General features: G+C 38.0%; 2 protein-coding genes across 3 annotated transcripts; one reads left to right on the forward strand and one right to left on the reverse strand.

The window, feature by feature from the left end:
- The first annotated feature begins 924 nt into the window (after positions 1-924).
- On the forward strand, positions 925-4336 carry mpg (N-methylpurine DNA glycosylase). The gene is made up of 3 exons (XM_053338479.1): positions 925-1269; positions 2845-3049; positions 3310-4336. The coding sequence occupies exons 1-3, from the start codon at positions 1018-1020 to the stop codon at positions 3774-3776; spliced, it is 924 nt and encodes a 307-aa protein (XP_053194454.1). The 5' UTR covers positions 925-1017; the 3' UTR covers positions 3777-4336.
- Positions 4337-4480: 144 nt separating this feature from the next.
- nprl3 (NPR3-like, GATOR1 complex subunit) lies at positions 4481-15749 on the reverse strand. Of its 2 annotated transcripts, XM_053338077.1 has the most exons (14): positions 15431-15749; positions 14601-14670; positions 13194-13232; positions 12286-12418; positions 10431-10505; positions 9103-9256; positions 8827-8908; positions 8596-8733; positions 7337-7493; positions 6700-6806; positions 6224-6353; positions 5489-5678; positions 5198-5390; positions 4481-4860 (listed from the first exon to the last, which is right to left on the reverse strand). In XM_053338077.1, exons 1-14 carry the CDS (start codon positions 15621-15623, stop codon positions 4695-4697), a joined length of 1827 nt encoding a protein of 608 aa, XP_053194052.1. In that variant the 5' UTR covers positions 15624-15749; the 3' UTR covers positions 4481-4694. The 2 variants fall into 2 exon arrangements, with proteins under 2 accessions (XP_053194052.1, XP_053194053.1); XM_053338078.1 differs by lacking the exon at positions 10431-10505.
- Between the last annotated feature and the right edge of the window lie 485 nt (positions 15750-16234).

The following is a 16234-nucleotide window of genomic DNA, read 5'->3' on the forward strand; positions in this document are numbered from 1 at the left end:
TGTTGACTGGTCAACCCAAAGAGCAACTTCAGCTGCAGCTACAAGAAGCTCAACAGGATCTTCAGAGCATGTTTTACTCTGGTAGGAGAAATTACAAAGTATGTGAAAATATTTAAAATATTTATCTGTCACCATTACAGTACCAGTTTAGACACACTTTCTCATTGGGAAAATGTGTCCAAACTATTGAGTGGTATTGTATATAGGAAATTATTCTTTTCAACAATTGCAATGGTATGAGAAATCAATTTACCTCAAATGTAACATAATGTAATCCATTTAAAATATCAACTCATTGAACTTCTGTCTATTACCCATCTATCAGTCTATTCATCCCTTAATAAATCAATAAATGCATGCAGTCATGAGCTTTAGGGTCCAAACAACACACACAGCAAACTTGCACTTCACTCATGAAGTTGTACTCTGCGCCACGATAATGTCACACACAGTTAGTCTTCCAGAAAGCCACATGAACCCACAGAGCCTGGGGCCAAACTGGCGCCATCCACTTCCTGGGCACAGGCAGGCATGAGCACACCGGCTCTATATATAGCCTCTTATTAGAGACTGTTTTCAAATGAGGCTGAAAAGATAAGACAGCAGCAGGAAAAGGCCACTGTTCAGTGGACTTTACCTATCAGCAAATGTGGCTTTCATATGCACTGGGAGGAGGAAAAAAGTTATGTTTGACAACTTTGTGGGAAAAACAGAAGATGGACCTTTCTAATTCTAACACAGCCTCAAGTGACATAATTAACAAGAAAAAAAACAACCTAAAAGAGTCTTGAACATCCTGCAGGAGAAACTGATGTGCGGTCCCTTTAAGAGCTGCAAAACAATCACACTTCCTTCCTGTTAGCATTAGCATTGGTCACTATGATCACTACATGAAAGGCTGATTGGAATAAACAATGAAGTAAATGGTTTAAAATAGACAAATGTTTTGCTGAGTTTATAAGGAGACAGTGACGGCGAGGGTGCAATTTTTAGTCCGAGTTGTTTTGCGGTAATGCAATGGCAGAAAATAGAAAAAGAAAGCTGCTTTCACTGACAGCAACAGCAGCAGCAAATACACATAGAAACCAGACAGATGTAAACTTAAACGTTTCACCTGCAAAACAGAAGAAGCCCATTCACAATGCTCTAAGTGCTGAGACCGAGCAAAGTCATTATTTCACCAAAACTAAAGCAGACCTGCAACACAGACTGGGAGAGGAGTTTTTCAAGCAACCTTGCATCAGTCTGGCTAAAGCATTTCTTGGCAAGGTAACGCAATCATCCTATTTTTACAGCCACTGGTGTGCTTGTAAGAAACATTTGTGTCAGTAGCTCAAAGGCTGTAAAACTTTTATTTATTTATTTTATTGGATAGCATTGAGGATTTAAGATAAATTGTGTCCAGTGTGCCAACGCTTTGATATGTGAAAGCTGTAAGGACCCTGAGGCAAGATATAACCTTATCTGACAGTGTTGCTACTTAATCTGGTCATGCAGGAGTTTCATTAAAGACCCCCTCTAGATATGTTTAAAGACTTCTGATAAACACTCTGCTTAGACTTCAAATCTGTGTCTGACATGCTTTTACCACCAAGAAAAGTTCAATTAACACTGTAGAAGTCCTCAACATGACATTTACTTTTTCTCCCTCACAGAAAATCCTGAATATATGAATATGCAAATATGTTGTTTTTTAATTTCAAAAGTTTAAATATGCTACTTACTGTGAAGTCCATTTTCACTGTTGATTTTTATGCATTGACTGGGGGCTTCATGTTGTAGTTAAAAGTATGTTGCATCTGTTGCAGCTGTATGTAAGTTAGCTTTCCACTTTCAACTGATAAATACATATAATGTATGTGTCAAACTGTGCACATACATTATTCTGCACAATTAAGTTCAAACATTCAACTTAAGGATCAAGACAAAAAACATATTTTTTGAGTGAAGGGAGACTTTAAAACTTATTATAGATAGCATTTAGGATAACAAATTGTGGCCAGTCGGGCAACACTTTGTGTGAAAGCTACAGAACCCGAGGCAAAACATAACCTTATCTGACAGTCTTGCCAATTAATCAGGTTGCTTCATGTTTCATGCAGTAGTTTAATTAAAGACCCCCCCTAGATATGCTTCAATACTTTGGAAAAATACTCTGCTATGATGACTATAAATGTGTTTAATTTGTCTGTTTTTTTTTCTGCAAAAAGTCCTTAAAAAGACATCTACTTCTTCTCCCTCATTAGAAAATGCAGAATCTATGAACATGCAAATTTCTACTTTACTTTAAGTCCAAGTGTGTGTGCATGCATGAGGTTTTGAAGTTGCAGGAAGTCAATAACTTACATATCCAGTTGTGTAATTTGTGATGTCTCAAATCACACTATAGGGACAATCCTTGAACTCAGATTTAAGGTGAAAACAGAGAAACTTTCCACTTTCAGCAAAGGTGAAAAGGTGAGGTGAAAACCGTCATCTAGTGTCAAACTATGCACATACATCATCGTGCACAGTGAAACCCAAACATCCAACTGAAACACAAAACATGTTTGACTGGAGGGGGACTGTAGCCTGTCGGTTCAGTATTTTCAATCTTTTGTTAACACTTAAGAGGCATTTCTGTATAGAGGTCATTCACCTTATTTCAGCCCACATGTTCTGGACCAATCAATTCATGTAATGGATTCAGCTATGAAAAGCTTACCAGCCATTTTTGACGAATCAGTTATCAAAATTGTTGCCAATCAGTTTTCTGTTGACCAATTAATTGACTCATCATCTTAATCTATTTAAAATGTGACTCCTTCATGAAAAGCTAACCTGTGTTGTGCCTCGGCCTTGCAGGTGTTGGTGCACAAGTGTGAGGATGGTACTGAGCTGAGAGGACGAATAGTGGAGACTGAAGCGTATCTCGGAGGAGAGGACAAAGCTTCACACTCAGCGGGGGGGAAACGCACAGAAAGGAACACAGCTATGTTCATGAAGCCGGGAACAATCTATGTGTATCCAATCTATGGCATCTACCTCTGTATGAACGTGTCTAGTCAAGGTAAAGGCGTGACGTAATGTAGAAATACCTGCCCCATGTTAATTTAATTGAGCATTTACCATTTTTACTGTTAAAAGCTTGCAAACAGAAAAAAGTATAGTGCTTTTTTGGTTAAATATGACCTTTAAGTGTTATTAATATAACATCAAACCTATACAGTGATAGTTTGTGTTTTCTATTGTCAATATATAAAAGGGCAAAAGGAAGGAGACAGAGTGGAGCCATGCTGACTGATGCATATTGTGTGCTGTGTTGCACAGGGGAGGGTGCTGCTGTGCTGTTGCGCTCCCTTGAGCCCCTGCAGGGTCAGTCTGTCATGAGGCAGCTGAGAGCAGCGAGACGCAAAGAGGGAGCCCGACAACTGAAGGACAAAGAGCTCTGCAACGGCCCTTCGAAGCTGTGCCAGGCTCTGAATATACCACGCTGTTTTGACCGTCGAGATCTTGCCTCAGACCCCGAGGTGTGGCTGGAGAGGGACCCTGACACAAATCCAGCAGAGCACTATGATGTTGTGTCAGCGCCTCGCATTGGAATTGAGTCCCATGGGGAATGGGCCAAGAAGCCATTGCGGTTTTATCTTCGTGGTCACCCCTGCATTAGTGTAGTGAATAAGGAGGCAGAAAAACTGTCTATGTCATGTACTGTAAAGAATGATTTAGATTCCTCCGATGTGCAGTATGACACAGGACAGCTGAATGTCAAAAGAACTCAACAGGAACAGTCCTGAAACTATTCTGCCATCTGTTCCCTTTGTAGGCTTCACCATTTAGGCAGAGAGGTTTCCATTTCCTTTGCCGGGATACACTACTTCTTAGGATGAAATAAGACCGTTAATATTTTTGGAATTTGGAAGTTCTCATGAAGTTAAAATGACTAATTACCCTCCAACAAATCTAAACTCTAATCTGCAGAAATCATACAAAATGTTTCTTGTCCATTTTGTAAGCATCAACATATTTTGGCACCATGTTTTAATGGTACTGTTGCAAAATACTGGCAAGTTGTACATTAGCATTCATTAATAAGACATAATTTATCAACAGAATTTGTATATTGGTTAACAAAATCTGTTCTGAAATATAGTTTTTCCTCATCCCATCTCTTTTAATAAACATTCTCCTGCCAGTGACTCAGTGATTTCACAGATGTTTGGAACGCTCTGCTTCCCTCAAAGCAAAAACAGCCTCTCTCATGTTTGTAGCCCTCCTCTTTCTTACCGGCCTTCTCTCCCCACCTCTGGGATTCCTGAGGAGAGGTAGCTGGAGATCTGGAATGATCATTACTCAGTGTGCCCCTCTGTTTTCAGTACCGATGATCTAACACATCTGGGACAGGGGAAGATGAAGACAAACCCCCCCACCCCCCACCCCCCACAAGCACCAATCTCTCAAAGATTCAGAGTGAACACTTGAGGCGTGTCTAGTCTGTACAAAATAATTTAATACTATAAACAATATTTGGCTCGTAATGAAAAAACATGTTCTAAATTTCTTACATCTGCACAGATGCGACATTTGACAACCAAATGTGTTCATTTTAAAACATTGTTGAGCAACAGTACTTAGCTATGAGCTCAGCAGGGTATTAACTGCTTCCAAACTGACATCTTTTCCATTTGGCGAGGGCTGATGTCGTCTCTGTGCCACTACTCCATGGGTGACTGAAAGATTGAAATTATAGGATCCTCATGGTTGGTCACCACCAGGACACTGCGGAACTTGTCAAACAGCGTCTTGAGCTGAGACCGCCTCATGTTTTCATTGTACATAATCTCTTCCAGGTGGTGATGTCCCCGGAAATAGTGCAGCAGCCTGGAAGCAGGCAGAAAGATGTTTTTAGAGCTTGAAATTCACTGAATTATTAGTTGTGTCAACCATGAGATAGGGCATCTTTCATTACTGTACACAGAGTAACACACAGGAATGAGCTTTCTAAACACACTGGAATATTTATGTTATTTTCACAATTTCACATATATCTTCAAGGATTAACAGTGATTCATAACATAATGAGTCACTTGATGTTCATCAGAACATATCCCATCTGTTAATCTGGCTGTCTAAAAGCAGAGAGAGCTGAGAAACATTTAAAACACTAAAAAAAACACAAAATATGCACCAGTCCTGCGTCAGAAGCAGGATAAATTACCTGGCAAACATCCGCAGGTCTTCTGGGTTTTGTGCAGCAGGGATATTAAGAATGACCTGCCTCTCGTGCTCCGACAGGCTGGCAAGCAACGTCTCTGTCATCCTCTTGTTGAGAGGAGAGTCCCCACCGGGTAACAGCTCTGCACTGGAGTTGTCCATACTGGGGCTCGTTAGGGTCATGTCATCACTACTGGCTGCACACAGTAGGGGGCGGACAGATGTTCATAGATTAGCTATAAGCATGTTACACCTGTAAGAGCTGGACAAAGGAGAGAGCTGAGAAAGGACATACTTGGGGAACCAAAGCTAAGAGCGCTTGGGGTGCTGAGACTGCGCCCCCCTACTCGGGTAGGCAGTGGGAGGTCTTCATCCCTCATCCCAGGCTCATCCTCGCCAGGCGGTACCAACAGGCAGACGTAAGTGTGCAGTTGGATCAGCAGGCGTCGCTGGAGCATCCACACCACCATCTGGATCAGCTGGGCCTGGTCAGACAGTATCAACAGCTGAACACACTCATGTCTCCAACCAGGTCAAATATGTTTTAAATCAGGAGGTGAGCCACAGGCTCAAACTAGAGGCACAAGAATGAGCCGCAGCTTTGATCTTGTTCTCATGAAAAATAGAGGCTGCAGACGCTGGAGCTGATGTCCCTTTGCCATTTATAATTCATCGCTGGTGCTCAAACAGTGCTGCCAAAATGAGATGGGTCAGAGGAGAACACCCAATGGTTCTGCTAATCAGATGCAATATAACTAAAACTAAAACTATCTGTCTTGGTGCATAATGTTAGTCAATTATTGTACAATCTAAAAATATGTATAAAAACAAGAAATATTATACAGTTTCCAAGTAGATTCACTGTTGAGTTTTTATTTTTTAGAACAAATTCTCAAATGGGGAGGACTGGTTTCCAGTACTATGCGCCTTACAGCTTAATTAACTGACTTATAAGATATGGACAGTATTTTTGCTTTCTGGAGTGTGGAGGAGGAATACGGTTATTTGTGAAATTGTACAATAGTCCTACCTCCTGCGCAGGAGCCTCCAGAGGGTTTCTGAACTCGGCCAGAGAGACTGGCAGTGAGAACTTTGCTAACATGGAGGGCAGATCATGACCAGGAAACTGCAGGGCAAACTGCTCAGCCAGTGGTGAGTATCTATCCGGGAAGAGGTGGCACACGTTATTCTACAGCACGTAACTTTTCCATGAACGCAACTCCTTTAAATTAATCTTCCACAATTTTGTAAAGGAAAGTCTGTTTTAAGTCTAGTGTATACAGAAAGAAAATGAAAGTGCTGCCAATGGTGCAGTCCAATTCTTTTGTAGCACATTTCAGGGCAATTTAACAAGTGGAAATCAGCATTTAATATTAATAATGACAGATTTTTTAGATCAGCATATATGAGGCAATGGCACGAATGATCGTTCATCAATAAAATGGTTCATTAGAGGCACACTAACTAGTACAGCCAATTGGCTTACGTCGCACCATGGCCACTCACAGGCAGATGTTGGCATGAGGGGACAGCATGTAGACGTTGTTCTCACACAGGGGGTAGATGATGATTGCTTTGCCCCAGTAAACCAGATGAGCTGCAATTTGAAAGATCTGAGAGGGAAAATGATTTGTTTAAAATGTAAATGATGTGAAATAATACAGTTTAAACAACAAAATGCTTTGCAATAGAAGGAAAATATAAACTCCTCTTGTACTACACATGGGAACTTTGGATGTACACATATTGTCCACTAGATGGCAGTAAAACACCATAAAGACAACCTCTGCATGTAGAATTTTCACTAATGTACTGTTACTAGACATCAGTCCTAAAAAACTAAATTATTCCCATTATTGTATCTGTGCATCTTTTTCCATTTCAAATAGTGTTCTCTTCAGCTACTACATACAAAGGTAGTAATTACATGCAATGCTCAAATATATACATCTGTGAATAAATTTGATGACATTTTGAGCACTGTACTTAAATACAACTGACAAACTTTGTATTTGTAATGATTAAATTAGCTTAACTATACATAAAGTGTTCTTATAGTTGTAGTTTTTGTTTATTGGTGCATTTTAAGACATCTGATGTTGTGAATTGCAATAGTGACACAGATGCTGTGGCTGTTCTGCACCTGAAGTAAGGCAAGGTCAGCATCCTGTGCAAGCTGCTGCAGGTTTTTCACTGCTGAGCAGGTTTTGATGAGGCGCACCATCGCAGGCGAACAGTCCAGAGGAAGCTGGCTCAGCAGTGCCTTTTCACTTTCCAGCAGCAGTAGAGCATGATAGGGCCTGGAGGATTACACAACATATACAGCTGAGTAAACAGATTTCCTCTTTAGGGGTTCAAGCTGCTTCCTGCAGGAATCAACTTTAGTATCAGTCATTTTATAATAAAATTGTCTATCTAAGAATTCAAACTAAATACGCTGAATTACAAATCTTATGTATTTCCACACTGCTGGTGTGATTTCATGGCCTAAATATATTTACACAAATTTCAGATGGCTGAACTATTTATTCACATTTTGTTGAGCAAGACAGAAATAAAGAGAAGTTGGTGTAATTATACTGAAGCAACAATAGGTGGCAGTGTGGCCCACAGAAAACTTGGGTTTCTTTGAATGCTTCAAACAATTATCACTAAAGTGCAAAATACACAACCCCCCATAAATCAATACTCATTTGACAAACTGATGGTGGATTAAAATGTCAATCCCAAGGCCTGTAAGTAGTATGTGTGTGTGGTAGAGTCATGAGTATATGGGTGAAATTAGTCCTTTCTTTAACCAGGTCAGACCATATTCTACCTTTCATATTCAGAACTTACAATTACAGACTGATAGTGTTTTGCATGCCCTGCAACCAAGTAATCTTAACAAATGAACATTATGTTGCTGTCAGGTGTTTAGTAGAGCATAAACAAACATATATGGGATATAGGAAAGAGACACTCAAAATGTTCTTTTAGCCCTAACAAATGTCACATTTCTGGGCAGAGAAACTATATCAACAAATGTAAATGTTTTACATTTCTTGTACAGTGAATCAATATCTGCTCATTAATGTGTAACATCTTAAAACTGTGTTAAATATTGCATAGGGTGTTATCTTGTAATAAGACTTCCTACAAGTGTTTCTGTTTTGAGACGGGGACCACTGGGTGGAGTAGGTATGGGTGGTGTTGATAGGCCATTTTTAGTATGATTGCCTCTAACTGCTGAATTGCGTATTGGCAGAGTTGCAATTTTTAAGGGATTCAACCCAAAAAATCATTGTGACGGTTTTCTGCACTACGTGATTTAACAGAGAATGTGTTCTTGTGGTATGTGGCCAGTCACATAAATTAAGCTCAAAAATAAAACAGACCTCTACAGAGAAGATACAAACACACCGTATAGCTTTAAGGCTGCGTTCCAACGCCTCTGGGGGAATGTGTTTTCCACCAATCCTGTGGATCTTGTGTGGTAAGCAGAAGCTCACCTCCAGCCAGTTGTTAATATGTAGTCGCACCACACCAGTCGTACAGAGGCTGACAAAACATCAACATCAAAATCAGCTATTTAAGTAATAATAAATGTACATGGCAAGAAAAAGAGAGATGTTATAAAACAAAAACACACACCTGTCATAAGCCTCCTTCAGGTCCCTGGCTAGCTTACATTTGGGTAGAATTTGCCTAAATGGAGACTGGGGGCTTCCATCAGCTGATATCAGGGGAAAAAATAGATAACATTGTCAAAATATACTCTCAGATTTATATTTTAAATTTATAATAAATTACAATATTTCTGACCAGTTGCTTTGTTCTAAAACAACAAACTCTAAAAAAAAATGATAGTTTGACTGGGACAGAGTTGTGGATTTGATTAGTCTTGAGGTGTATATGTATGTATCTCACTCTCGGTCATGGTGGTAATCTCATCCTGGACGGCCAGCATCAGTTTGGCCTCTCTGGTCAGGTACTGGCAGCGCCGCTCTTCATGCTGCAGGGCGATGGCAATGCGGCGAGACAAGTTGTGCATGCAGCTGATGACGGAGGGGTCGGCATTAGCCTGTACGGGCCAACAATAGGGGGGAGACACATTTTGGTTATATACATGTTTACAACTCAGTAATTACCAGTATTACACTGCGTTTAAAGGACAGATGCTTTAACTAGTAGTTCAGTTCACATTCACGTCATGTGGTATCATTCTGTTGTTAACTGTCAAACGTATTTGAAAATGTATGTGACTATTACATTAGGGGAAGATTGTAACATGTCATTTAATAATAAAAGAATTTTATGAATGAGATGATTAAACTATATTCTTAATAATTAAGTTAAATGCTTTGCAGGAGTTTAAATCACAATCAGTAACAACATTATACTGAATACTGTCATTTTTAGATTTTTCAGATATTTTAGCAAACATTTATTGTAATGCAATCCAATCCAGTGTTCTTGCAATAAATGCCATGATTGTGAAGTTTATATTGAAATTTTAACTTGTCTTTTAGGTAATTTCAAAGCTGCAATTTATGTCATATAGTATTTCATAATATTGAGAGGTGTTTCTGATATTTCAAAACCTAAAGAAATAGTGACCAACATTGTATTATTGCTAAATAGATGACTGCAATAATTCAACAGGATAGATATGAAAACAAAATATGCACATATAATCAAATTAATTAACATGTAGACATAGATAAAATAATTGACGGGTGTAAAAATTATTATTAAGTAGATCAAAAGGGAAGACACACTACTATATGGAAATAACCGAATGGGACTGTTTCTCCTAATGCCACAGTTGCCGGGTAAAGATCATTAACAAAACATGACAGTGCACTTCCAGCCCCATCTCAGCTGTTCTGGCACTTAGTAGATACAGTGACTCAGCATGGGCAGGAACAGGCTAGTCCTTATTGGGGCAGCATGATTAAGCATAGTAAATTGGTCTCTCCTCCCTCTTAAGTTCCCATGCTGTCACAGATAGACTATATAGGAATATTATCACTGATAAACACCCGTGCCACTCGAAGAACAGATTAAGAGCACTGAATCTACACGTGCCCACCCATAGTCAGCTGGCTGAATGGCATCATTTTAAACAAAAACACCAAGTTTATACACTATATATTTACACTGATAGAGTAAGGGGCATTTTCCTTGGTTAATATCGACAAATCACTTAATTTGAACACACACAAAAATCTGAATCATAAGAGGACTTTTCATACCCTGAGTGCAAACACCACGTTAAATAAGATCATGGTCGGCATTTCTCGTTTAGGTGAAGGATCCGTTTTTGACACCTGTGCAGAAAGAAGACCCAAATTTCACAAGATGCATAAAATAAGCTATTTGTAAAGTGTAAATCTATAATGTGCAGATCTATATATGGCACAGTCGGTACTTCATTTAAAAATCTGTGCTTTTAATGCATGGATATTTAAGTAAAGGGGTTTACACAATGAAACTGCACCCACACAATGGTATGCAACTCTGTACAATAGCTCTGCAATAAATAAACCTTTATTAACACGTTCATGTTCAGTTTTTGTTGATACTGTGTCAGAGATGTACTGATTGACTTATAAAAAGTATTTTAGTATTGTATTACAGTATAATATGAGTTACTCTTGTTAATTTCAAAGGGGAATCTAATAATAGACCATGATGTTGAATTGCCATTTCAGCACCACAGTCAATGACTCAAGAGATAAACAAAACTTCAGTCAGTAGAGGGTGCTGCTGCAACTAACACTTATTTACCAAAGTTCAGTCCCTTAATGAATTGAAATAATAATGGTGAAATTAGAAATGGTCTTAGAGTATAATCACTACCAAATGGCTTGGGTTGGTTTTTCCATTTCCAATCACAGGTGTCCAATATATTATATAATAAAATATACTTTTAAAGTAATGTTACTAATTAAAACTCTTAATTGTTGTGGTTCTCCAAACAATATCACACTCATTTTGTTGCTCCACTGTACAGAGCAGAGCTAGTTTAATCTATAATGATGTTTTTTTCTTGCATATTCAGAATCCCATTCAAAGTTCTTGAGCTTTGCATTAGCTCTGCATGGTCGGGCATCTGCCTGCATTACAGATCTACTGCAGCCGCATGTCACCAGCAGGTCTCTTATCAGGGTTTGCTGGTTGTTCTCAGAACTAGGCTTAAACGTAAAGTAGGGTTTGTAGGGTTGTGGCTGCTAAACTCTGGGACTCTCTCCAACTGGATTTACAGTTTTTTCTGATTGCTTAGTTACTATCTTTAAACTATGTGCTATTTTTGAAACACTCCACACATTTACCACAAAGCCTTACAACAAAAAAGCAGAACATTATACAGCTATTGCAAAAGTAAACAAATCTCGCAAAAACTCCTCAAACTGTACAGTACAGTACAGTACACACAAACCACCTTTTGAATAAGCACATGATGCACCAACTATGCACTGATAGTGTGAATGAAAAGCATTTCTGAATTTTACTTTTTTTCTGTGCAGAATATAGAAGTTTGCAATAAAGTTTTGTCATACATGTAGTAAACAGACATACACACAGGTATCAAAATATGTTATATAGTTAACAATATGGCCAACCACAGCTGTCTCATTTCTCTTCCTCTTCCTCTCCTTCTCCCATGACTTACTTCTTCAAAATAGTGCAGAAATATGGAGACCAGTGTTTTCAGTTTAGCTGGAAGTGTTACAAAATTATAAACTCAGTGCATAGCAAAGACTTTGACTACAAATATTAACGGTTTCAGAGATCGTTCTTCAAGAATCACTGTTAGCATTTGAGCTTTCAGAAAGACCTGTAAGATATGTGGACGCTTTGTTGGCAGCTTTAAAAAGCAGCTCAAGAACCATTTGTTCAGACTTGCCTGTCATTTTTCCATTTTCTGTTGATTCTGTTTTTTAATTGTGCTTTATTTCCTCTGTGAAGCATTTGGTGACGTCTCTGCTCTTGAAAGGTGCTCTATAAGTAAAGTCACTTACTATAATGGGAGAGGAAGAGACTATGACAAGCTGACTTTCTTAAAAACTGGTCATAATTTATCTGGCTGTCCATTTAGTTCCTTACCTGAATGATGGGGGGATGCTGAAGGAGAGTAGGGTGACCCACAAATCGAACATTGTCGATCTTCAGCTCAAACTTCTTTCCGCACATATCGGATTTAGTTGCTAGGATGGTGGCGAGGATGATGTCTGAAAACCTTCAGGACGGAGGAACACACTTAATAGGTAAAAAGTGTTGAAAGAGGTCACGGCACAGAAACAGCTAGGATAAGTGAGAAAGTTTAAATTAGCTTTGCTCGATTACATTTTTCACATTCCTGTCTCAAAGAGGGGTTGCGTTAATCAGATGCATCTGCCTGCGATGTATTTTAGCAATCAAGAGTGTAAATAAAAAAGCTTGTGTGGCTACTGGAGAGGAGAAATTAGGAAGAGGCCTCCTTGCAGAAAAAAAGTGAAGTCTTTGTATGAATAAAGAATGTGAAAGACTCATGCTGGTTTTACTTAAGTAACTCATGCTGCGATCAAAGGGATAAAAAATAAAGGCCAGAAAAATAAAGGCCAGAAAACATTAAACACACAATAGACTTACCGTACCGTCACAATTGGAAAAGAACGTTCAGGTTGTTTAAGTTGTTTTATCGTAGTTTGCATTTGATTTGTTTTTGTCATGGTGAGTCTACATGCTACGGGTAATCAAATTAAATATGAATTAAAGCTTTAATTACAGTTTGAACTATTGGATTTTAATATGACAAAGGCATACAGTACAGAGGAAAAGCAACACTGAAATCCTGAATTTACCAAAACACTGATTCACTGGATCTACTACTGATAATTCACAAGGATTTACTGAGATTAGGATTGGGGGTCCATGTAGGACATAAAATAGGAAAGAAAGGGGATATTTATAAAAAAAAAAAGACAGGGGTGATCTAAGCATAGGAAAGGTGGTTTAGAATGATTTGGTCTTACCCTGCTACCAACTGTTCGTCAGTTAGTGGAGATTGTTCTCTGAAATGGGAATTGGGCCATAAAACAAAAGAAGAAAAAAGCAAACAAAAGGGAAAATGCAACACACAGTTGGGCTGAATGCATAAAAATGGACATCAAAAACAACCCAAACAAACATGTGATACTGTGATGTGAAAACGCTGGTCAGCATGTTGATTACGCCCTTCAAGCAGCAACCAGTTGACGCCAACATGTCACTAGTGTTGATCAACAGTTTATATCTATCAGTGGAGTATTCTTTCAATTTATGGCAGAAAATAAGACAGAAAATAGTGAGAAATGACAAAGGTGACATCTTCAAATGTTGTGTTGTTGAAAATCATTAAACCATCACATTTAAAAGTTAAAAAAAAACAATTTGATTAATCAATTAATTGACTACCTGTTGCAGCTCTAGATTGATACAATCCACTTTATATGTGTCTTCCTAAAGTTGCTACATTACTTTAAATGCTGCTTATATGTTCTTAACTAAGACAAAAATGAGAGGACATGTAACACCTACAGTATATGTATACTTTTTGACTTTATTTTATGTTTTTATGATTTAACTCAAGTTTATATTGAGTTTGTATGGCTCGTGCACACCAGAGATAACAGGGTGTTTAAAGTTCTATACCCCTGTAAAAGCTGTTTAAAAATATCAGATATTTTCAAAAATCTGTATAACTTGTGTTAGCTGATAGAGTTACAGCAAAAGTTGACAGGTGGTTTGTAGCATTTTATTTGTACTAATTCCGGGGATCATAATAATTCTCATGAGGCTCATTATCAGCACGATGTACACATAAACAACAAATGAAAGTTTATTTAATAAACATATGTTGGTTATTACATACACATTTTAACATGAAGTGTCGTCACATCTGCTTCATCCTTTCAGAGCATCGGTGGATGCACATGTCATCCCCTATCATATATTTTTTTAACCTATGACCAATTCCTGTTTGTAAATCTTTTTCCTTTATTGTGATTTGTGAAAAGTCTAACAATTGATATATGAACCTGTTTGTAAAAACAATCAGTATTCCACATGTTCACTGTGGTAGCTTGTTTTTTGTTATATTTAAACAGCAGCTGGGGCAAAGTTTAGAGACATTAAGCACTTAATGTTCCACCTCTACAGCATTTTGTTTTGTGATGTTTAATAAAGCTAAATCATGGGCTGTGTTAACCATCTCCTAAATTCATCTTTAAAAAGTTTAGGAGAAAAAATAAAAGATCAAAAGCAAGGGGAAGGACAAAAAAAAGAAAGTAAGTACCTCATGTGGATCTTAGACCAGGCTGTGTTTCAACCTACTAATTGTCTTTATAGTGTCTATAACATATAAATCAGTTTTTATTAAATGACCAAAAATAAGTAAATACCTTGAGTCACCATCCTGATCTTCAAGACCTTCCCCCGTTGTGTTGAGTGCATATGGACTTCGTTGTTTTGCTTGTGAACAAACATAATGGTATTAGTTCAAATTATTCCACCGATTTCAAATAACACATTTTTATTTTAGGAATATATTTGGCTGGTTAAGTGCCAAAACTTCACAAAACATTAAAATAACAGCCTGAAAGTCAAACATGTTTATTGCTGAGCTGTTACTTGGGTTATATTGTATTGTGTGGTATTATGTGGACTGAATATGTGTTACTTTATCCAGCCAATGTGAATGTGTAACTATATAAGAAATGAAGGCAGTGCTCAGTGCAGGGTTCCCACACATTTTTACCATTGAATTTTCAAAACTTTTCAAAACTTTTCCATAACTATTCCACAATATTTTACCCAGTATTACCCAGTAGTTTAACAGAGTAGATGTCATTTCCTGCCTTTTAACAGGTGTTTTAACACTTTGATCTCACTAAATGATGGGTATATTTTATAATTACATCCAGAGGAAGCATTTGGCCCCAGATCACATATTAGAAAATATTAAAAAGCTAAATATAGAAATTGATTAAATTGATTACATCCCTAATTCAAAACATTTCCAAAACATTCACCTAATTCCAAACCATTTCCAGGCCTGGAAAACAGTTTTTCTAATTTCATAACTTCTCCTTTATCCAGCCCATGTGAATGTGTAACTGTATAAGAAATGAAGGCTTAGCCTGAATTAAGAGCAGGTCACGAACTCTTGACTGGCCTGTGGGTGAAGCCAGATACATTATAATAAGAAGGACTTTGGTGAAGCTGCGCCTACCTGTCAGAGATGGACAGTCAGTGACTCTTTGAAAGGGATACCGAAATAGCAGCTTGTTCCCCCGGCTGCCAGAGCTGACCAGGATGACACTAATGGGGCTGGTTTTATCGCCGCTTTTGTACACGCTGCTCTGGGTCTGGATGTACATGGACTTTCTGGTATCTGGTAGTCCGGTGGATGGGTTGAACATCATGTTGGCATTATAACTATAACTCACTCTACGCTTAATAAGCACAAGTTTATCTCTTACTAATATGTGCGGTACTCAGTAACACACACTGAATCTGGAAAAGCTGCAGTTTAACTAATTTAAAAGGTTACGGCCTGGCTGTTAATGATACTCCCTACTGCTCATCCTGTTGCGATTGTTTTGTGTCACCACGAAAAATGGTCGACTGGAATACAGACGCCGGCTACATGGTTCCGCTAGCTACTCACTGTCTGCCTGTCTGTCTATCTGTAGTATGTAAAAAATAAAATAAAAAAGACATTCATATCTGAAAGGTATCGAAGCCATTTCCTATTAAATAATGACTTAGTATCTCAAAATAATGACTTAGTATTTCAAAACTATGACTGAGTAACTCCAAATAATGACTTATCTCAAAAATAATGACACAGTACCTCAAAATAATGACTTATTATCTCAAAAATAATGACTTAATGTCTCTAATTAATGACGTATTATCTCAAAATAATGAGATACTAATAAGTCACAAGATAAGTCATTACTTTGAGATAGTATCTCATTATTTTGAGATACTTATTCATTCTTTTGTGATACTAACTCTTTATTTTGAGAAA

The sequence above is a fragment of the Scomber japonicus genome, chromosome 18 (assembly GCF_027409825.1).
Source record: "Scomber japonicus isolate fScoJap1 chromosome 18, fScoJap1.pri, whole genome shotgun sequence".
Taxonomy (NCBI): Eukaryota; Metazoa; Chordata; class Actinopteri; order Scombriformes; family Scombridae; genus Scomber; species Scomber japonicus.

Excerpts from the sequence above, each read along its gene's own strand:
- nprl3 (XM_053338077.1), bottom strand. The coding sequence starts at position 15,623 with ATGATGTTCAACCCATCCACCGGACTACCAGATACCAGAAAGTCCATG. Across the intron at positions 14,671-15,430 it reads TGACTGTCCATCTCTGACAG|CAAAACAACGAAGTCCATAT; the intron begins GTAGGCGCAGCT and ends TTTGTTCACAAG. Across the intron at positions 10,506-12,285 it reads AGCATCCCCCCATCATTCAG|GTGTCAAAAACGGATCCTTC; the intron begins GTAAGGAACTAA and ends CTTTCTGCACAG.
- mpg (XM_053338479.1), top strand. The coding sequence starts at position 1,018 with ATGGCAGAAAATAGAAAAAGAAAGCTGCTTTCACTGACAGCAACAGCA. Across the intron at positions 1,270-2,844 it reads CTAAAGCATTTCTTGGCAAG|GTGTTGGTGCACAAGTGTGA; the intron begins GTAACGCAATCA and ends TCGGCCTTGCAG. Across the intron at positions 3,050-3,309 it reads TATGAACGTGTCTAGTCAAG|GGGAGGGTGCTGCTGTGCTG; the intron begins GTAAAGGCGTGA and ends TGTGTTGCACAG.